The 22,654-nt window shown below is 47.3% G+C and overlaps 1 protein-coding gene across 5 annotated transcripts in view; it reads right to left on the bottom strand.

Moving 5' to 3' along the window:
- The window catches only part of CDK18 (cyclin dependent kinase 18), a 63,889-nt gene that overhangs the window by 6,000 nt on the left and 35,235 nt on the right, over nucleotides 1–22,654 (bottom strand). For all 5 annotated transcript variants that reach the window (XR_003852212.1, XM_029573566.1, XM_029573564.1 and 2 more), the window contains exons 3-13: nucleotides 19,643–19,776; nucleotides 19,004–19,129; nucleotides 10,630–10,686; nucleotides 10,261–10,375; nucleotides 9,295–9,389; nucleotides 8,777–8,839; nucleotides 8,342–8,465; nucleotides 5,553–5,673; nucleotides 4,864–4,961; nucleotides 3,124–3,229; nucleotides 2,444–2,486 (exon numbers count right to left, since the gene is read on the bottom strand). Coding sequence is in view for 4 of the 5 variants with exons in the window: in XM_029573566.1 (XP_029429426.1) it covers nucleotides 2,444–2,486; nucleotides 3,124–3,229; nucleotides 4,864–4,961; nucleotides 5,553–5,673; nucleotides 8,342–8,465; nucleotides 8,777–8,839; nucleotides 9,295–9,389; nucleotides 10,261–10,375; nucleotides 10,630–10,686; nucleotides 19,004–19,129; nucleotides 19,643–19,776 (1,082 nt within the window). In the remaining variant the exon portion in view is untranslated. The remainder of the gene's footprint in view (nucleotides 1–2,443; nucleotides 2,487–3,123; nucleotides 3,230–4,863; nucleotides 4,962–5,552; nucleotides 5,674–8,341; nucleotides 8,466–8,776; nucleotides 8,840–9,294; nucleotides 9,390–10,260; nucleotides 10,376–10,629; nucleotides 10,687–19,003; nucleotides 19,130–19,642; nucleotides 19,777–22,654) is intronic.

The following is a 22,654-nucleotide window of genomic DNA, read 5'->3' as shown; positions in this document are numbered from 1 at the left end:
TCTCCAAGCTCAGGAGTCCTAACCTCTTCAGCCTTTCCTCATAGGGGAATTGTTCCATCCCTTTATCATCTTGGTCGCCCTTCTCTGTACCTTTTCTAATTCTGCTGTATCTTTCATGAGCTGAGGTGACCAGAACTGCACACAATACTCAGGATGAGGTCTCACCATGCAGTGATACAGAGGCGTTAGGATATTCTCTGTTTTATTCTCCATTCCTTCCCTAATAATCCCGAGCATTTTATTTGCTTTCTTGGCTGCTGCTGCTGCACATTGAGCAGAAGATTCCAAAGTATTTTCAACGCTGACACCTCGATCCTTTCCCTGAGCGCTGACTCCTAATGTGGAATCCAACATTGTGCATATGTAGTTGGGACTGAATTTTCTCCATGTGCATCCACAATAAATTTCAGCTGCCATTCAGCTGCCCAGTTGCCCAGTCTTGCAGGATCCTCCAGCAGTTTCTCAGTCTGTTCTTGTTTTTACTACTTTGAATAATTTGTGTCATCTGCAAATTATATCACCTCACTAATTGCTTGTTTTATAGGTCATTAATAAATAGTCCCAGTACAGATCCTCTCTTCAAAACCGACTATTTAGTCTAACTCTTTGCTTTCTGTTCTTTAACCAGAAAAACCTGATCTGTCCCTCCATAATGATGCTGCTTTAATGTTTTGATCAAAATTTCTGTTTGCAATGGTCTTTTTTGATAAGTAGCTCACCTCAATTACTCCAACACTACTTGAAGCAGTTTTTGAAGAGAAATCTGTGCTACTTGTGTCCCAGCCACCCACTCTAGTTCTTACTTCTCTTTTATAGATGTTTTATGGGGCAGAGTCCTGATTTCTTGTAGCTTTTAATGCAGTCAGATTGAATGTGAACCTCACCTAATCATTCTCTCTCTCGGCCCCCATTACCTGTTTGCTTATCGTCTTCTGATCCCTTGCTGCTTTGCTCAATTAAAGTTTCCCCCTCTTTAATTAATTACATCTATAACCAGCTGGCTTATTTCTTCCCAAACCTGGCCTCACTGTTTCCGCTTAAAGCCACTGATTTGTTTAATCTACTTGGGCATCCATCTTGACTGGATCGTACATGGCAGGGATTAAGGAGGGCCCATTATCTGTCTCTGTACAGCTCGGCATACGTCACAGCACGGATTCAGGACACACCCAGTCACTCAGGTTTTCTGGCTAGCCACAATAAATATGCATGAGATAGATTTACATAAAGTGGAGGCAGGCTGGGTGTGTACTGAGGACAGGGTTGAGAACACCTGTGCCATACAAATCATGGTAAAAATAATCATCAGGACACTGCTTCCTGTCCCATGAATTTGTAATGCCCTGAGGGGTCTCTCACAGGGAGCTTTGCCAAATGCTATCTGAAAATCCCGATACACCATATCGACTGGCTCACCTTGATCCACGGGTCTGTTTACATCTTCAAAAAAGTCTTTTGAAAGGCAAGACTTCTTCTCCTTTAACCGCGTTTATCCACACAGCCAGTGATTTTGTTTTTAACAGCAGCTCCCACCATTTTACCCAGCACCAACATCAGGCTAACTGGTCTGTAATTTCCTGTTTTAAAGACTGGTGATGCATTTCAAGGTTTCCATGAACAAGAGGTGAACGTCTTTCAGAGGAGGGGCCATGGGATGAGGGTGAAAGATGAGTAATCTAAGGAAATATTTCTCTGCAGAGGAGGTGGTGGAGACAGGGACAGGATCTGAATTGGAAAAGGCAGATGATCTCTGAGGGACTGGTAGGGTCGGTAAAGCTGAGAGGTCAGTGTGGCTGGGCCGCAATGGACTTTTTCTGCCGTCATGTTTCTCTCTTTCAGGTACGGAGGCCTGTTTGAATGCTTGGTTATAGATTACAAGCGGCAGGTCTGTAATTTCACGTCTGAGTACTCTCAGAGCTCGGGGGTGAATACCATGAAGGGCTGCTGATTTGCCACTGTTTATTTTGTCACTTTGCTCTCTTCCACTTAAAGTGATGTGAAAGGAGTGAAGCACAGAATTCATTTGGCTTTATCTTCCCTGAATTCATGAAGGGTCCAAAGGACTCCGTAAAAGTTATTCTCAGATTTTGTCTGTGTGCCGATTCTCTCGTGGCCCTGCCGTGCTTCTGCCCTTTCCTATTTTCCATGTTTTAAAGGATGTTTAATGGTCTCCTGCTGGTCCTCATGCCCCCTCGCTATCCTGGTTACTTCCTACAGATCTCATGGTTAAAGAGTTGTTTAACTGAAGCCTTAAAGCCCCCTAGCAATGACCTTATGGTCTCTCATAGTCAGTACATAATCGCACCATCGTAAAATACCTATAATCCTTTACCCGTCCCCTCCCTGCCCTCTCTGCCCTCTGCCTCTTTCTCACTCTCTCCATGAATTTGTCTGCAGTCCTTCTCCTAAGAGGCGGAATGAGTCGCGCATTGGTTAAACCTACCAGAAGGAGACTTGTAAGTAAATCTAGACCTTCAGGGTCCAACCTGAGCAAAAGAAGAAGCAAGACGTGAGCAGAGAAGGAGAGACCGTCATTCACCAAAAATGCACAAACCTTCTGAGCCTAGGATTGCACCTGCTCCTCACCCTGGGAATCCTTCCCTCCCTCAGCTCCAGCTTCTCCACTTCTGGGCACTCTCATTTCTGTATTTATTTTACTGGGCTGATTTGATAAAGATAAGAAATTGTGAAACTAAACCCCGAGGGTGTCGCACGCCTCAAGAAACTACTCTGAGCTAAAGTTTTACAAGCTACAGAAAAATGTTGGTGAGCAGGAAACTGATTTCTGGGTGTGGAATTCCTACCCAACAGGCTCAAAAAATCTAAAAAAAACCCCCATGACTATCACATTCTGATAAATATCTGTACAAGAGCAGTAACCATGCTCCACGGGGCAGTTTTACACACCAGCCATGTTCTTTTAATAACAGGGTTTTCTCTGAGCAGTACCTTGTGTATTTAAGGGGCTGTCTTAGCTTAACAGCAAGGCTGGAAGCAAAGAATATAATTATGGTTGAAGTTTTATACTTCTAATAAAAATATCTGCCCAAGATAAGTCTGCTTCCAGTAAATATTTGGTAAACTGTACAACAGAGGGTCATGATTTACTGAGATCTGGAATACCTTGGTGCGTGATTTATCAAAGGTTGAGCTCTATATAATGGGACATTGTAGGCTATGAATTCTTCATTAGCTGTTATTCCAGGCCAGGTTTCTTCTGTTGGGGTACCTGCAGTGGACAAGAAAGCTGGCACTAGACATACCTTCAAACTGTATACCCATAATCCTCTGAGCCTCCCTCCTGCACCGCTCTATCCCAGAATCCTCTGAGCCTCCCTCCTGCACCACTCTATCCCAGAATCCTTTCAGCCTCCCATCTGCACTGCTCTATCCCAGAATCCTCTGAGCCTCCCTCCTGCACCGCTCTATCCCATAATCCTCTGAGCCTCCCTCCTGCACCGCTCTATCCCAGAATCCTCTGAGCCTCCCTCCTGCACCACTCTATCCCAGAATCCTTTCAGCCTCCCATCTGCACTGCTCTATCCCAGAATCCTCTGAGCCTCCCTCCTGCACCGCTCTATCCCAGAATCCTTTCAGCCTCCCATCTGCACTGCTCTATCCCAGAATCCTCTGAGCCTCCCTCCTGCACCGCTCTATCCCATAATCCTCTGAGCCTCCCTCCTGCACCGCTCTATCCCAGAATCCTTTCAGCCTCCCATCTGCACTGCTCTATCCCAGAATCCTCTGAGCCTCCCTCCTGCACCGCTCTATCCCAGAATCCTTTCAGCCTCCCATCTGCACCTCTCTATCCCAGAATGCTCTTGGCCTCCCACCTGCTCCGCTCTGTTCCAGAATGCTCTTGACCTCCCACCTGCTCCGCTCTGTTCCAGAATGCTCTTGACCTCCCACCTGCACTGCTCTGTCCCAGAATGCTCTTGACCTCCCACCTGCTCCGCTCTGTTCCAGAATGCTCTTGACCTCCCACCTGCACTGCTCTGTCCCAGAATGCTCTTGACCTCCCACCTGCACTGCTCTGTCCCAGAATGCTCTTGACCTCCCACCTGCACTGCTCTGTCCCAGAATGCTCTTGACCTCCCACCTGCACTGCTTTGTCCCAGAATGCTCTTGACCTCCCACCTGCACTGCTCTGTCCCAGAATGCTCTTGACCTCCCACCTGCTCCGCTTTGTCCCAGAATGCTCTTGACCTCCCACCTGCACTGGTCTGTCCCAGAATGCTCTTGACCTCCCACCTGCACTGCTCTATCCCAGCAGGGCTGGTGCTTCCTTAGGCACACTAGGTGGTCACCTAGAGCACCAAATTTTGGAGGCGGCAAAATCCTGCTAGCATGAGGTCCAGAGTGGTGCAGTCCCAGAGCCAATTCCACCAATAAGGGAGCGCTCTGCTGGAGTCACTGCCACCAATAGGAGGAAGTGCTGTGTTCAAGCTGCCGTCAATAGTTAAGTTGGGGTGGGGAGGGGGGAGGTAAATGACCAAGGTTTGCCTAGGGCACCAAATGCTTTTGCACCGGCCCTGTATCCCAGAATCCTGGGGTCTATCTGCTCTGCTCTATCCCAGAATCCTCTGAGCCTGCCACCCAACTCTTGATGACTTGTGCCTTTCCTGATTTGCTTTCTCACTGCGGCCATTTCCATATCCACTAAATTAAATTTTCAAAGGGGATTAGGGTAAAGCTCTTTTCAAATGAAGCCCAAAGGGTATGCACCTCTTGTCTAGCATCCACACCCAAGCTGATGTGGAGTGAGCTGTGCAGAGCTGAGCATCCAGTCCCCTTGCCATTAATCAGCAGGAAAGTGGGATCCTAAGCTCCCTCTGGTGGAGAAAAAGGAGAATGCAGACTCACCCAGCAGCCGGAAAATGAGATGTAGCTCTTCTTTTACAGTGGAGCCAGGGAAGAGAGGTCGGCCAGTGGCCATCTCGTAGAGGATGCAGCCCACCCCCCTGAAAAGTCATGCAGAGAGCACAAGGTAAGTGCATTTCTGTACACCCAATTATAAACCAATACCCCAGCATTCCTTTCCCCCAGAGGAACAGCCACCCCTCAGTGCAGGGCACAGGCACTTCCACCCCTCCATTCCCCAAAGGGCAGGATACAGACCGAGCATTAATGAAGAACTGGAAGTTGGAAAAAACCTCCACAGTCTTATTCTGGGATAAATCAAGAGATGGCTTGTTTCTTTTTTTTCCATCAAAAAGCAGAAGTGCAGAGAAGTTAAGAGTGCAAACACTTTTCACCGTGTGTTTATAGCACAGCTACGCCTCTCATGAAGCAGGCACAGTTTTGAGCGGGTTCCCCAGTTGTACCTGCTTCATGAGACAGTGCACATGGTGAAAAGTGGTTGAACTGTTAATTTCTCTGCATGTCTGCTTTTTGATGTTTGTTTGGTTTTCCGAAGGACCGTGCCCACATTCTGTACGTGCAGGTACAGCTAAGGATCCCCGAGTAGGACTGATGAAACACAGCAATAATCTGATGTCAGTGCAGCTGTATCCTAAGGTCATCTTGTGCTAAGGTGTAGGTTTGCAGCTCACCACATATCAATCTGTGTGGAGTACTCCGTGGATCCCAGCAGGACATCGGGTGGGCGGTACCAGAGCGTCACTACTTCATTAGAATAGGTTTTAGTGGGGACAGATTTGGCTCTGGCGAGACCTGTAAGGAAAACAAAAGGAAGATCATTTCTATGTCTCACAGACTGCAGACAAATTCTAAAACTCTACTTGAAGGTGTAACACTAACTAAATTCAACTCCAAACAATACCCCCTGTTTACGAACCAAATGGACTAAATTAGATGTCAAAAAAAGTCATTACACTGCTCAAAATTTCCAAAAAATATGTAAAGGGATGAGCTGGTCGTTTCATAACAGGCTCACTTACTGATGCCCTCCAGGTTATCAGAGCCATTATCTTTGTAATCATCAACTACCAGCCTTTCAAAATGTTTTTTAAGCAATTAAAAATGGTGTATGAAGCAACAAAATAATGGAAGATCAAAAATACAACATTTTGTTACGATTCTGCCTGTGGGATAAGCCCACAAGCAGCCTCTCACCTTTTCATGGCCTGGAGGCCGCTGACTTCTCCATCGTTGCCGCTGCCACTCTCTCGAGGTCTGAAGACCGCCCACAGTCTGCTCCTTCACAGCGAACCTTGCCGCCATGCCTCTATGCGGCCAGGAGGCTGCCGACCCTGCCTCTTCATGGCCCAAAGGCCGCTGACACTGTCTCCTCCCCTGCGTGGGGAGTTTCCGGCTGCAGTCCTCTCTTCACAGCAGGAGCCATCTCCGATGCCTTGGGCCTGCTTCTCCTGCTTCACAGCATAGCTGCTGTCCCTGGTACTGTCTCCTTAGGCGCAGGGCCGTGCCTCTTCTCAGGATTTAAAGGGCCAGTCCTTCTGGCTCCTCCTCATGATGTCATCCTGGTTGTTCCTCTTCAGCCCTACAAAAGGGCTCAGCTTTCAGTCCTTTGTTGCCTTCGCAAGGAGTCAGTCATGGAGCTGGACTGCTCCTGGATCTCTGTTCCAGCTCTTCAGTCCAGAAGTCTCCAATGTCATCCTCCTCCACTTCTTCAAGGCACTCTGTTCTTCATGGGATTTCCCTTCTCTTCATTTGTGGTTCCTGATCCTTGTCTTCACCTTCGTTCCATGTCTTGGTCTCTCGTTGGAGCTCGTGTTCCTGTCCATCTATGTCCCCGTCTGATGTCTTCGTCCACAGATGTCTCCTTCTTCAGATGACCTTGCTTTCTGTTGTCCTGTCTCCCCTGATGTCCGTCTTAGATGCTCTGTTCACAGATGTCTTCTTCTGAAGTAGTCCTTGTCAGTAGACGTCCAGCTGTTCTGTCCTTTGGTGCCTTCGTGACGCTCTTGGTTGAGTGCCTGGCAGGTCCGAAGTCCAGAAGGCCTGGCGTTTGGATGTTCTTCTTCCAGTGCTTCCTTGTTGCTCTTCATTGAGTGCCTTAGGGTCCGAAGTCCTGATGTCCTTGCCTTGGATACCCCAGTAGAACCTGCCTTCAAATGTCTTGTCTTTGATGTCTTCGATGTCCTTGTCTCCAGATGAACAGCCGTCTAGTCTTCAGATGTTCCACCATTTGGCATCCACTATTTCCGGCTCCTCTCTTTGAAGCCTTGTCTTCCGACGTCTTGGACTCCGGCTTCGCCTAGCCTCTGGTGGATTGTGCTGTCAGTGGATAGCCGGAGGGCCTTCCTGGCCACTGAAGCCTCCTTTCCGGCTGAGTGAGTTAGCATGTTATCCGGATTACACTCCATCCTGAGTTTTACCTTGCTGTCGTCTGTCCATTCTTCAAGAGTCCTCGTCTTGCCTCAGTCCTGCCTAATCCTTGCCTCAACCTTGACGTAGCTATGCCTGAACCTTGATGTAGCCTTGCCTGAACCTTGATGTAGCCATGTCTTAACCTTGATGTAACCATGACCCAGCCTTGCCTTCTTGCCTCATATTTCACCCAGCCATGTCTCCAAGTACCTCTGCCCGACCATGTCTTCAAGTGCCTCTGCCCAACCATGTCTTCAAGTGTCCTTGTCTGACCATGTCTTGAGTCTTAGTCTTGTTCCAGTACCATCGCCTGTCCTCAACCTCTGTCCGTCCTGATGCATTTGCCATTCCCATATGGCAGGTCTGAAAGGGCTATAGAGTGACCAGAGGGCTACCCCAGAGACCAGCATTGCGTTGTTGGGTCTCTACTGATGCATCAGGTTTGGCGGAGGCCCGAGTCCCTGGTCTTCAGCCTGTCCGTCTGTGCTGGGATACATCTCACCTGCTCGGTGCTTCTACGGAGCTTTCTGCAGTCGCGCACACAACTCTCCCCGGAAATGGGATCGCTCCCGTAACACATTTATCATAAACTTGACTCATAAATGTTTATAATGAAAATGTTCATATATGGAATAATCTGACATGGAATGTGAACTGATCGCTAAATGGCTATCGGTGTGACCCCTGGCATTAAACAATTGTAAAGCTATCGTATTGCCCTCCCAACATGGCCGTGTTTCAAACAAAAATCCTTCATCAGGGGATGTAACGCTAATGACTGTCTTCCAGTGAATGCAACGTGCATGGCCACGTTGGGAGGGCAATAAGATATCTTTACAATACTGATACTGATGGCCATCACAGACTGCACAGGCATTCCTCATTTCCTGAGGGCACAAGTCATGTGGATTGTCAAAACGGAGAATGGTCAAGTCAGCTGTGCTGGGATCAGAGCTCAGGAGGAAGAATGGATGGGTAGGGTCGTGAGACTGCTGCAGATTGTGACCAGTCACTCTCTTAGAGTGTCTGCACCTCCCCAGCCGGTACTTACCAAAATCAGCAAGTTTTAGCTCCCCATTCTCATTAATGAGCAGGTTCTGTGGCTTCAGGTCTCTGTGCAGAATCTTGCGCCGGTGGCAGTAAGAGAGACCTCGCAAGAGCTGGAATGCGAAGACCTGCAGCAGCAAAGGGGTACGAGGTGATCAGGGTCTTGTTTTAGCAAGACTTTCCGATAAAGAGATGAAACTGAATCTGTTATACAAAGGTTAATGGGACAAGCATTCTCTGCTACAAACCTTTCTTTATTAGACCTTCTCAGTCTTCCATCATCCCAGCACCTCCTCTGAGAAAGCCAGGGAGGCGCCTGCTGCTTCTCTGGGTTAGGGACTAGCCTTGGATGGGAGCTGACCCCAAATGGAAAGTCATTGGCCTATGCAGGGGAAGTAAAGATGTAAACCCCTATCCCCAGAACCTGGGTTGATCTTACCTTCACATTATGCACACCCATCAGGTTCCCACAGTTATCCAGATACTGCTTCAAGTCGCTGTCCTGCAACCAGAGAGATGCTGCTCAGTGCAGATGGGACTGGACCCTTGTCTGCTGGTGCTAAATGATACAGGAACCGGGGTACTGTCATCCAAGAACTGGGACCGGGTCACTTGTCTGCTAGTGCTGGACTCTGAGAGGGGAACTGGGGTACTGTCACCCAAGAGCTGGGGCTGGACCTTTGTCTGCTAGTGCTGGACTCTGAGAGGGGAACTGGGGTACTGTCACCCAATAGCTTGGACCGAGAGAAGAAGCAGGGTACTGTCACCCAAGAGCTGGGCCTGGATCCTTGTCTGATAGTAATGTAGAGAACAGGTGCAGCCTTCCTGAATGGAGATGAGCTGGCCACATTACGTGGTCCAGTCCAGTGCTTCCAGAGAAACTGGACCTGCCTTTCACCAAAGGCATGTTTCATATCTCATGCATTGATCCACAGGAGACAGGGGTCATTGCCTTACCAGGTACTCAAAGACAAGTGTGAGGGAGCGATCTGTGTGGATGATGTCATGCAGGGTTACGATATTGGCGTGCTTCAAGTTCTTCAGGAGAGAGACTGCAAGAAAGCCACAGTTATGCTTTGGGTCAGCGTCAGTCCCCCGATCTGTGCGGTGGACCCCTCCTCCCCACCCATGGATCACTGCTGGGTTTCTGAGGGGGGCTTCATACCCTCACCTTGCACTGAACCCCACGTAGCCTGTGACTGAGCCTGGCATCAGTGCACAGAGAGTCTGGGCTGTGCATGTGGCTTCCATTACCATCTGCTCAGTCAGACCCTGCATCATTCTGCATATTTTCACTTCTACAGCAACTGTTTCATTGTTGCTTAGATTCCACGCCTTAGAACGTAGTCAGGGGCCTTCAGGTCAAGGGCTTCACTTAGGTAGAGCACAGGAAGTGATGAAACACCACACAGGAAATGCAGAAGACATGGTAGTCCCCCAGTGCGTAGATACAGAGACGCTCTCGGATACTACAGTCAAGTCCTAGTCTGGTTTTCAGGATACCCCCAATGAATGTGCTTGAGATCATTTCTATATATTGGAGAAGCCGTTAATGCAACTCTACCTCATGCATATTCATTAGGGCAATCCTGGAAATCTGACTGGCTAGGTATTCTTCCAGGAGTCCTAAGGTTTAGCCAGGCTTCAGTTACCTTCTCAACCTCATATACGAGAAAATGAATAACTAATGTTCTCACTTCTCAAAGCACAAAACGTACTTCCAGATTTGGATGCATTAACATTTTTTGTTAAATTTCAAAAGTGAACTCTGTTTGATCTCTTGGGAGTCAATTCACCCAACTGGAGGTAGATAAGGAACCATTAAGCTCATTGTAAAAAGAGCCTCCTGCACGGCAGCACCAGCAGGCACGCACTCAGCGCTAGGACTGCTGGGCTCCTGCGTCTGTCATGGGATTTTGCTACCTTCCCGTATGGCAGTGCACGGTGCCCCCTCCTCGTGCTCCAGCCGGATCTCCTTCAGTGCCACCAGGTTTTCGGTTAGCTTGCTGCGGCCTTTGAACACTGTGGCATAGGTTCCCTTGAATGGAAAATGCAGAAGAGCACAATGTGAGTTTGCAGGGAGTCACAAGCCTTCAGCAAGGTCTCTGGCTCTGCTCTTTAAGTGAGGAGACATTATGGTAGCCCTAAGGCTCGTGCCAGGCGCCGGACCTTTCTGAGCAATGACCCCTCTGCTCCATGGTCTGTGCAGCCTGCACTGACTCCCAGGGCTGAAGCGGGCCCTGCCGTTTTACACATTCATCGCTGGAAGGAACTTTCTGTCTTTCTGCTTACCTCTCCCAGTTTGTCCAGTTTAATGTAGGTTTCCAGTTTTCCGAATCCAATATCAGACTGCATGAGAGAAAAAGAAAGTGGGTGAGAGTAAGCTTGGCCTCCTGCGCCGGGCACATGAGAAATTCCAGAGCCAGGAGCCGCCAGCCCTCAGTGACTCTCTCCATGGGAGTCCCATGAGTGCGCCGGGGAGCATCCCTGACCCCGCTGCAGGGGCGGGGGGCACATGGCCTCTCTCCATTATTAGGAATTGGTGACTGCGCTACGATTTTACTTACTGTAATCATATATCATGCACCCAAAGTCCTTTCCTGCAAAAGTACAATCTCTCTAAAATCCTTCGCCACAGATTCAATGGAAACCCAATTTAAATAAAGGAAAAAAACACTCTGCGTTGTGATACATAAGAGCTTTGGGAGGGAGCAGCACATGCACACAAGAAGGCCCCTGAAGCAGACCGAGCACATAAGAAAGAACATAAGAAAATGCCATACTGGGTCAGACCAAAGGTCCATCAAGCCCAGCACCAGGGTTTACATTGCAGACAGAGTATCTTTGCCTTCTTTCTGATGGGTTTGGATTGAAACCTGGAACAGCGCACTTTCACACTTATATATGATACCAACATTACTGCAAGGAAATAGCCTTACAAACAATCAGAGCCAAAAGACATATACTAGCACAATAAGAGAACAGAAACATAGTTCATAATATATTTCGGCAGATAATATGACAATTCAATGTACAGCTATCACCTACATTAAGATTCCTATGCTGTTTTTCAAACAAATCCCCCTGTCTCCTTTTCACCCCCATGTCTCACAGCATCCCCATACATTCCTTATACTCGCCACACAATCCAGCAACACACAATACAAACCCATCACCATATATCAGAATAACCACTACCTTTAGGGCAGTTTTCTGTCAGCAGGAAGCAAAGAAAAATACCTTTTTCCAACCTCCTATATAATCTATATGTACCTTTCAGGCTGCAGCTTTTGCATGCAATCATTTTGTCCCACCAGAGCATTGAAAGTGGGCGGTGCTTCCTTTATCTATTTATGAAGACATCACTTACGTGCAATCAAAATAACATTCGGGCTGATAAAATACAGCCTGCTCAGCTGAGTGCACTGTCTAACCCGCAGTTGGACGCAAGTTTTGGACGTTTGTGTAGGACCTCTTATACCATAAGGGGATTAGCGTATCCAAAAACACACATCCAACCCCTCGTGAAACTAATAGCCCTCATCCCATGATGAGCAGCGAGAGCCCGCTTTCCACGCAGGTTTATTGTATCGGCCTGATAGATTTCAGTGCTCTTTGTAACAAAAGCATGTGCCAGAAAGTGAAGCCAACCCGCTATAGGGAACTTGTGTACTAACAAGAGGCCATTATCCCAAAATGGAAAAACTCTTTTGACATAACAGGAAAAGAATCGAGGATTCATATTTTCCTATTTTACAACTAGTACAGAGGTCTGTCAGAGCTAGTCCCATTTTATGTCTTTTCATGGTATCAATAAAACTGGTGAATGTGCTTCTCCCAACCATCGTTACGTTTACATCCTGACCTCCACCTGCACTTCAGGATTCACGTGTTCCTTACACAGCTTATACTGTAAGGATATCAAATTCTCACCTGTCTTCATTCCACTCGCCGTTCCATGTTCCGTACCCAGTGACCCTGCATAATGCCACGGCTGGACAAGGCTCCTCACCCAGTAAAAATGTTGCTTTGTTAATATATAAGGCTTGGAGATAACCACAGGGAGCACAAGTTACTACCATAAGAAACTTGCTGGGCAGACTGGATGCACCATTTGGTCTTTAATCTGCCGTCAGTACTATGTTACTATAACTTAGGGAATACCACTGCTTATTACCAGCATCAGTAGCTTGGGATCTATTTAATGTTTGGGTACTTGTAGCCTGGATTGGCCTCTGTTGGAAACAGGATGCTGGGCTTGATGGACGCTCAGTCTGACTCAGTATAGCATGTTCTTATGGTCATGTCTCACATGGTCACACACAGGTTCTCACAAGACACATACACATAGGCTATCACACAGTCACAAACACACATAGGCTCTCACTCACACACACAAACAAGCTCACACACACACAGGCTCTCACTCACACACACATACAAGCTCACACACACATACAAGCTCACACACACACAGGCTCTCACTCACACACACAGGCTCTCACTCACACACACATACAAGCTCACACACACACAGACTCTCACTCACACACACAGGCTCTCACTCACACACACACAGGCTCTCACTCACACACACAGGCTCTCACTCACACACACATACAAGCTCACACACACACAGGCTCTCACTCACACACACAGGCTCTCACTCACACACACATACAGTCTCCTGTTGTCATCGGGCCGAGGTGGGATGACCTCCACCATGGCCCACCGATCTTCCTGCTTGGGGGGAGAAGCGGAAGCTGTGCCCGGGTGTGCGTGTTCGCACACATATAAATGGAAGATGGGTCTCTCCTTCTTCGGCTGCCGGTGGGTTAGGTAGGCTAAAGAAGGATAAAGGCACGGTCTGCACACCCGGTCGCGCCGGGCCTGTATATGTTCTGTGATTTAAACATTAGAATAGTTTCCATTATTTTTCCCAGCACTGAGGTCAGGTTCACCGGTCTATAGTTTCCTGATTCACCCCTGGAGCCCTTTTAAAGATCGGAGTTACGTTGGCCACCCTTCCAGTCTTCAGATAAAATGGACAATTTTAATGATAGGTTACAAAATACTAATAGGTCTGCAATTTCATTTTTCAGTTCTTTCAGCCCTCTGGGATGCACACCATTTGCTACAGGAGATTTGCTATTCTTTAGTTTGTCAATCTGGCCTGCTACATCTTCCAGGTTCACAGTAATTTGGTTCCGTTCATCTGACTCATCAGCCCTGAAAACCATCTCCGGAACTGGTATCTCCCCAACATCCTCATTAGTTAAAACCGAAGCAAAAAAATTAATTCAGTCTTTCCACAATGGCCTTATCATCCCTAAGCGGCCCTTTAACCCCTCAATTATCTAATGGTCCAACCGACTCCCTCGCAGAATTCCTGTATTGGATATTTTAAAAGATTTTCATTATGAGTTTTTGCCAACTTCAATTCAAATTCTCTCTTCGCCTGTCTTATCAATGTTTTAAACTTACCTTGACAATGCTTATGTTTTATCCTATTTTCTTCAGATGGATCCTTCTTCCAATATTTGAAGGATTTTTTTTGGCTAAAATAGCCTCTTTCACCTCACCTTTTAACCATGACGGTAATCGTTTTGCCTTCCTTTCACCTTTCTTAATGCGCGGAATACATATGGACTGCGCTTCTAGGGTTGTATTTTTAAACAATGTCCAAGCCTGTTGAACACTTAACCTTTGCAGCTGCACCTTTCAGTTTTTTTTCTAACTATTTCCCTCATTTTATCAAAGTTTCCCTTTTGAAAGTTTAGTGTTAGAGCTGCAGATTTACTTATTGTCCCCCTTCCAGTTATTAGTTTAAATTTGATCACGTTATGATCACTGTTGCCAAGTGGCCCCACCACTGTTACCTCTCTCACCAAATCCTGCGTTCCACTAAGAATTAAATCTAAAATAGCTCCCTTTCTCGTTGGTTCCTGTACTAATTGCTCCATAAAGCAGTCATTTATTACATCCATGAACTTTATGTCTCTAGCAAGTCCTGATGTTACATTTACCCAGTCAATATTGGGGTAATTGAAATCTCTCATTATTACTGCACTGCCATATTGGTTTGCTTCCCTGATCTCTCTTAGCAAACCATGAAATTGGTTTGTTGGGATTTTTGTACTCCAGTTGTAGCCGATTACAACTTAAGTGCTCTGCTTCACTATCAAAAAAGTCTTTTAGACTTCCATTCCCTAAAAAGATCCAATGCCTGAATGAAAGTCCAAATTTTCATTTAGCGGTAGAAATTGGGATCTATTAGGGTTAATCCCCAATATTTTATGATAAAAAAACACCAGGCAAATGGCACTGGGTGCATAACTCTCTGTCCTTACAATTCAGTAAAGTCCTAGTTAATGTCTTGCCCCCATAACGATGTCTTTAAAGAAAATGAAAAAATGTAGCTGTCTCGCCTTCTGCCCGACGATGCCGGCCGTGCTGCTGCTGCCGCTGTCAACCTCTCCCGTGTGGCCTGGACGCCCGACGCCGCCTGCCGCTGACGTTTGCCGGCAGTGCCGGCTTTGGCCTCTCCCTGCTTGCACGGCTCTGCCGCTCCTGCCCCGACCTGTTTAAGTGGCTGGGAGCCGCCCCCGAGGCCTTCTTGTTGCAGCCCCAGTGTCGCTGCCGGATTCTGGATGACGTCCATGATATCATATCAAAGAGATTGTCAGATATTTCATTGATATATTCCAAGCTGATTGGTGAGCATTGCACTGAATATAGAACATAACATAACATAGTAATGACAGCAGAAAAGGACCAGATAGCTCATCCAGTCTGCCCAGCAAGCTTCTTAAGGTAGTAATTGACACTCCATGCAGGTTACTCCATGTTTCTCTCGAGGGTAGTAACTGATGTTCCATGCAGATTACCCCTGTGTTTCTCTCAAAGGTAGTAACTGCCGCTCCGTGCAGGTTACCCCTGTGTTTCTCTCAAGGGTAGTAACTGCCGCTCCGTGCAGGTTACCCCATGTTTCTCTCAAGGGTAGTAACTGCCGCTCCGTGCAGGTTACCCCTGTGTTTCTCTCAAGGGTAGTAACTGCCGCTCCGTGCAGGTTACCCCTGTGTTTCTCTCAAGGGTAGTAACTGCCGCTCCGTGCAGGTTACCCCCATGTTTCTCTCAAAGGTAGTAACTGCCGCTCCGTGCAGGTTACCCCTGTGTTTCTCTCAAGGGTAGTAACTGCCGCTCCGTGCAGGTTACCCCATGTTTCTCTCAAGGGTAGTAACTGCCACTCTGTGCAGTTTACCCCATGTTTCTCTCAAGGGTAGTAACTGATGCTCCATACAGGTTACCCCATGTTTCTCTCAAGGGTAGTAACTGCCGCTCCATACAGGTTACCCCTGTGTTTCTCTCAAGGGTAGTAACTGATGCTCCATGCAGATTACCCCCATGTTTCTCTCAAGGGTAGTAACTGACGCTCTGTGCAGATTACCCCCAAGTTTCTTTCAAGGGTAGTAACTGATGCTCCATGCAGGCTACCCCATGTTTCTCTCAAGGGTAGTAACTGACGCTCTGTGCAGATTACCCCCATGTTTCTCTCAAGGGTAGTAACTGATGCTCCATGCAGATTACCCCCATGTTTCTCTCAAGGGTAGTAACTGACGCTCTGTGCAGATTACCCCCATGTTTCTCTCAAGGGTAGTAACTGACGCTCTGTGCAGATTACCCCCAAGTTTCTTTCAAGGGTAGTAACTGATGCTCCATGCAGGCTACCCCATGTTTCTCTCAAGGGTAGTAACTGACGCTCTGTGCAGGTTATCCCCATATTTCTCCCAAGGGTAGTAAGTGCTGCTCCGTGCTGGTTACCCCCAAGCCTAATGATAAGGGTAGTGATATTTACAATCAATAAACACCAAGCAATTGTCAAACCCATAAATTACACCTAGCAGTATTTTTACTGAAATAAATGGTGTCACTTTTCTGAACAGAGTTTTTTCAACACAACAAAATAAACCTGCGATGAGGGAGTTCCAAAGCAACTGTAGGTAACAATTATAAAAGCAGGCAAACTCTTCTCCCTGCTAGAACCAGCAGAGAGTATGCTGCTGAGTATAACCCCGTTTGGCTATTTTTCAATCCAAAATACTGATATTGATAGTTCAAACATTACCCTTTTAAATTTTCAGCTGGAAATGTCCACATTCAAAACATTCAATGTAAGAAAAGTAGAAAAAGCATGCGTGGTGAAATAACTTTTATAAAACTAAGTTTAGTGCCATGGAGCTGCCATCTTCACATGGACCTTGTTCATCTTGCTGTACTCGGGTCAGAAATGCATTCATTTGACCTTTAGAAGTGAGAAAAAGAGTTTCCCCGCAGGCTAAATTTTCAGTTTGATTCCCTTTTTTTTGAAAGGTTTGGAGCAAACCAGAGCCATTTGCCTTCTTTGAGAGGCTGCTCTAGCAGAGAAATGGTTAGGCAATAAGAACTTGTGCCCGTTATATTCTATCGATTGCCTCTTCTTGTTTCCTGAAAACAGCTTCATTTCAGATCTAGGCTGCCTCTGTGCACTCTTTCACATTTAATCTGCACCGACGCAGCATCCAGGCCAAAGCCCCTCCAGCAGAAATGACTCAAAAAATCGGGTAAGTTCATGATCTCTTACCAATTCAGGAAGCCACCCGCGAGCTTCAGGCTCTCTTCATTCACTTAATTGTTGGCTAACGCTATCCATGATCTGTGCTGCTCATCTGGCACAATCTTCTGAGTCTGAGGCTCTAACTTTCCTTCATTTCTCCCAGGGCAGACTGGGAGAAATGACCCTATCCTCCGACATGACCGCTCCAGTCCTCTCCCGGTCTTCCTTAAGCTCTGCTGCCATCTTGCCCTCTCCTAGCTTTGCCTTTTTCTGCATAGTTCTAGATGGTTTTGCAGTCATTACCAAGAACTTATCCATACAGTACTAGAAAGGGCAATGCAGTGACCACTAGGGCTTGATAAATAACGGTAGTAGGAGAACCTTCTGGAGTAGCTCCAACCTGCTTCCTGTCACGCGCCAGATACTGTGGAAATCTGATACCAAGTCTTTAAATATTAGTTACGTTATAAAACTATTGAATATGTATTTGTTCCCACTTTTTTGTTGGATATGGCTCATGGGAGTTATTTGTTTCTGTTTGTCAGTTGATCTGTGTACAAGGAATGACGCACATGCATGTACCCATCACTAAGGAAGAGCTATAAGCAATCTGTGTACACGGAATGACACACATGCATTTACCCACCACCAAGGAAGAGCTATAAGCAATCTGTGTACACGGAATGACACACATGCATGTACCCATCACTAAGGAAGAGCTATAAGCAATCTCTGTACACGGAATGACACAAATGCATTTACCCATCACTAAGGAAGAGCTATAAGCAATCTGTGTACATGGAATGATGCACATGCATGTACCCATCACTAAGGAAGAGCTATAAGCAATCTCTGTACACGGAATGACACACATGCATTTACCCACCACCAAGGAAGAGCTATAAGCAATCTGTGTACACGGAATGACACACATGCATGTACCCATCACTAAGGAAGAGCTATAAGCAATCTCTGTACACGGAATGACACACATGCATTTACCCATCACTAAGGAAGAGCTATAAGCAATCTGTGTACATGGAATGATGCACATGCATGTACCCATCACTAAGGAAGAGCTATAAGCAATCTCTGTACACGGAATGACACACATGCATGTACCCATCACCAAGGAAGAGCTATAAGCAATCTGTGTACACGGAATGACACACATGCATTTACCCACCACCAAGGAAGAGCTATAAGCAATCTGTGTACACGGAATGACACACATGCATGTACCCATCACTAAGGAAGAGCTATAAGCAATCTGTGTACACGGAATGACACACATGCATTTACCCATCACTAAGGAAGAGCTATAAGCAACCTGTGTACATGGAATGATGCACATGCATGTACCCATCACTAAGGAAGAGCTATAAGCAATCTCTGTACACGGAATGACACACATGCATGTACCCATCACCAAGGAAGAGCTATAAGCAATCTGTGTACACGGAATGACACACATGCATGTACCCATCACCAAGGAAGAGCTATAAGCAATCTGTGAACACGGAATGACACACATGCATTTACCCATCACCAAGGAAGAGCTATAAGCAATCTGTGTACATGGAATGACACACATGCATGTACCCATCACCAAGGAAGAGCTATAAGCAATCTCTGTACACGGAATGACACACATGCATGTACCCATCACTAAGGAAGAGCTATAAGCAATCTCTGTACACGGAATGACACACATGCATGTACCCATCACCAAGGAAGAGCTGTAAGCAAAGCACTGTGAGCTATCTGCAGGCCCCGATGGTCACACGAGTTATCACTCGAGGCCATGATCTGTCCTGTTTAACTTCCTGGACACCTCCTTGGGTGGAAGGCAGAAATGTGGGGAGCTGCACCCCACTCTTTGAAATTCCTGTAGGGCAAATGTATGAATATGGACTTTCACAGAAGAGATTAACTTCCCCTTCAGGCCCAGGCGAGGTAAGTCACTGATTTATTTGTGGCTTAGCTCATTACATCCTGAGAGGTACATCTGAGCCTGAGGTCATTGATTAGCTAAAGAGCTGGCAGCTGGGATGACCCCTCCTGCCTACTCACCAGAGATGCTCGGCGGGACATCCTGCTCAGGGGCTTGGGCAGCTCTGGACTCTCCATCTGCATCTTCCTCAGGAACTCCTGGGGCAGCCGGATGTCCATGGGTAACGAGAGCCTCTTGCTGATGTCCTGTGCACAGAGAACAGGCAGAAGGTTTTACACGGCACGTGCCACTCACAGATCCACTTCAGTGCTGCTCTGCCAAAGCTTGATGCCATCATGTTGCAGTGGTGCTACAAGTTTTGACTCTCTGGCTTCCTGAATCTTTTGGAAGTGACAGAATTGAGCTCAGCCTGCTCCCATTAACACTAATGCTACAAAAGATGCAAGAAATGCATTGCTGTCTGTGAACTGCATCTTTATCTCACAACACGAGGGAATCACAAGTCATCACTGAAAATGAGTGAAACCCCGAGTGTTCAGGGTGCAGATTGCAGTTCTTCCTTCCCAGAGGTCCCACACATGCCCAGGTCCTCAGGAACCTGAAGACTCGCAGTGCAGCTTTGCTACACATGAACTTACAGTCAGAGCTTAGAGCTGCTTCATGTCAGGGAAGGCAGATTCCCTGGAGATGGGAGGTTGGGGGAGGGGCTCTGAGATGGATGGAGACTGACTGAGCTGGAGTCGTGGATGCTGACTTGCCTCCATGGAGAATCTGCGCTGACTTCGATAGCGCATCATGGTCGGGGACTTGTCCTCTGAGGGGGACAGTGCACTGGGTGCTGCCCCATAGTCTCTGCCCAAGGGATTGAGGTGCAGGTGTCCTTGTGCAGTACCTGGGGAGATGGAAATGGAGCTGTCATTAAAGTTCACACCTGGAGCCTGCCCTGCGTCGCACCTGGCTCAGTTTGGAATAATGCTGTCCAAAATACAATGTGCAAATGATCCTATTAATACAGAATCCTAGAAAAATGGATTCATTTAACAACTTTCTAGTCTGCATAATTAGCTAATGCTCAAAAGTGCTTACATATAAGCCAACATATGTAGTGCTTTACAACATAGTGCTACAACATATGTAGTGCTTTTCATATAAGCCAACATATGTAGCCAACATAAGCCTACATATTAGCCAACATAGTCTACTAATCTCCAACTACACCTTGGTTATCCATTCTATTGTTTTACATATGTAATTTAATAACCTATCCTTTCTCTTCCTTCTCATCCAAGTTCTTATCACCCTGTTATATGTAACTGCCTTTTCAGCACCTTTGTTATAGTTATGTTTTCTATGCACCCCTGTTTTATGTGAACCAGCATGATGTGACTGCTGTCTCGAATGCCGGTATATCAAAATTTGAAATAAATAAATAAATAAAAATGTCAAAACAAAATGCAACAAGATTGAGAAGAAAGGGATTGCAAGACATTTGTGCACCGAACCCAAACCAAGCCGGGCCAATAAGCTTCCAGTCTGCTCCTGAGTACCCGAACTGCAGTGTGGCCCTGAGTAATGGCAGGAGATTGGTCCTGTGCCACTGGACAGAGTGTTAATGCTGTCTGTCTGTCTGTCTGAATCCCATCGCTTCTTCTAGCACCAGGTGGCTGTAGCCAGGCTCCTGCAGCACCACAGCCTCTTCCGGGTGTCACACAATGAGATTACTTTCCATGCAGTGACTGTGGAAGGAGTTAACATGCCCTGAGGGGATTTGACTAAATGTAACATGTCCAGGCTACAAGGTCTAAAAGGAAATGACAACAAATATGCTTTTTGCTGGGGATCCCTCTGTCAGGGTGGGAATCCTGATCTTCTCGCTGCCAGAAGGGCTCAGGGGGTTGGGTGATGCAATTAGAGGCCTGAAGTGGTCAAGCCTGTGCTGACCTGGTTCTGTAGGGTGGCCGATGATGATGTCCTGGCGCTGCAGATCACCTGGAAACTGATTCCAGCCACATAGCTGGGAGATAATGAGCCTGAATCCTGCTGACCGTGCAGATGTGCCACCCCTGTCCCTGTGGGCCCTTTCCGTACTGCTGGAGTTGTAAGGACTGAGCTTTCTCTGCTTTTCATGACTCGGTGGGAATAATGATCCCGCCGAGGATCTCAAAGCAGTACAGTGCGGGCAGCTCGGCATCAGTGGTACCGCTTTATAATGGAACGGCAGCTCAGGTTTGCACCAGGAGGACTGCAGGTGACCCACAGGCACATGGGGGTTGCCTTCGCTGCTGTTGGCTCTTCTGCACGAGGTCCTCCTGTTTTGCTTTCCCACCACCCCCTGCCCCCCAGGTGCCTTATACATGTTAAGCTTCCCCCTCCCCACTATTTGTCTTCTTTTTCCCCTCCCTATCTCCCCCCCCATTCGTGCTGAGTGTTACTTTCCATTCTAAGGATCTTTTTGTGGCCGCGGCTGGCGGAGTTCCCCAGCGATAGAAGAAGTCTCTGGGGCAGGGCAGGCATTGTGGGCTGCGCAGATTTCGCTCCTTGCTGGCTCTGGCAGTTAAGCTACCAGGGCTGCTTAGGGGTGGCTTCTGTTCGTTGCTCGGGTACTGAATTGTTAGTAAAAGCTGCGGCCTTTGATCTGCCAAACACTGGGAAGGCAGCGTGTGGGAGGCTGGTCCAGGGAGTCTTCATATTCTGTATTAAACACGGCCTGGGCTTTGATCTCCAGCCGCAGAGGGAATTTATTCCAGAGGATTGATTTACAACTTTTAATCACTACTCCCAAGTCTGCTGCCTGATCCCCTAAGCGTCAGCAGGGGGCATTCCTCATTAGAGCCACTCATTTTCTCCTGCTTCTCCTCACTTCCCTCCCCTCCCCATCTATCTCTTAGCGAGATGGATAGTGGCCGAGCAGTCAGGCCATGCATGCCAGTCTCACGGGCACTACCACCAGCTCTGTGGCTCCCAGGCATGTCATGGCCTTGATGAAGGGGCCCACAGGACCAGAAGGCCTGAGAAACCCAAATTAGAGGATGGAAGGGGAGGGATCAGGATAGTCTTCTGTACAATGCTTTCAATTAATTAATGCAAATCCCTGCACTCTGAATGGTCCAGGAATATGTTTAGATGATGGCAGATGTGCATATATGCCTGCACTCTGCGTGGAGGCAGGGGGAGTGAGCTTGGATGGGAAGGCCCTGGGCGTAGGGGACGTGCATGTGTGTTATAAAAGTGAAGAGCCCCACGGATTGTGCGGCTCAGAGATGCAGGAATCCAAAGGCTGTTTTCCTTCCTATAATTCCACAGGCTGATTCACCTCAGGACTGGACTAGCCTATCCTAGAACCGTGGAGCCGCCTGACAGCCTATGTGCAGTCCGGACAGAAGAGCCATTCAGAGCTGAGACAGGGGACTGTGCTTGGCTCTGGGAGAAGGGGAAAGCTGACTGTGCGGGCAGAGCCTCTCACTTTGTGTTCATGGAGCTCTCTTAGTTTTCACTGATAATGAGGTGCAATGGTAGAAAAGTCTGCAGAAGAATTATTGACTCCTTCCTTCCCACAGTCCAGCAGGAGCTCTTAATGAGGAACAACTAATTATAGCTCCATGATGCTTTCTCTCTCGTTGCTAAATTTCCAATTGGATCACTTTGGTACCCTCACATTGGCTCAGAGGGACACCAGCTCCATAGTCTACAGCTGAGAATTGCTCATTAGCAGCTCCAGAGGTCACACTGCAGGCAGGAGAAAGGAGCTGGCTCCTTCCATGTTTCATGTC

The sequence above is a fragment of the Rhinatrema bivittatum genome, chromosome 12, assembly GCF_901001135.1.
Source record: "Rhinatrema bivittatum chromosome 12, aRhiBiv1.1, whole genome shotgun sequence".
NCBI classification, from domain to species: domain Eukaryota; kingdom Metazoa; phylum Chordata; class Amphibia; order Gymnophiona; family Rhinatrematidae; genus Rhinatrema; species Rhinatrema bivittatum.
This window is presented reverse-complemented; position numbering and strand designations above follow the sequence as displayed.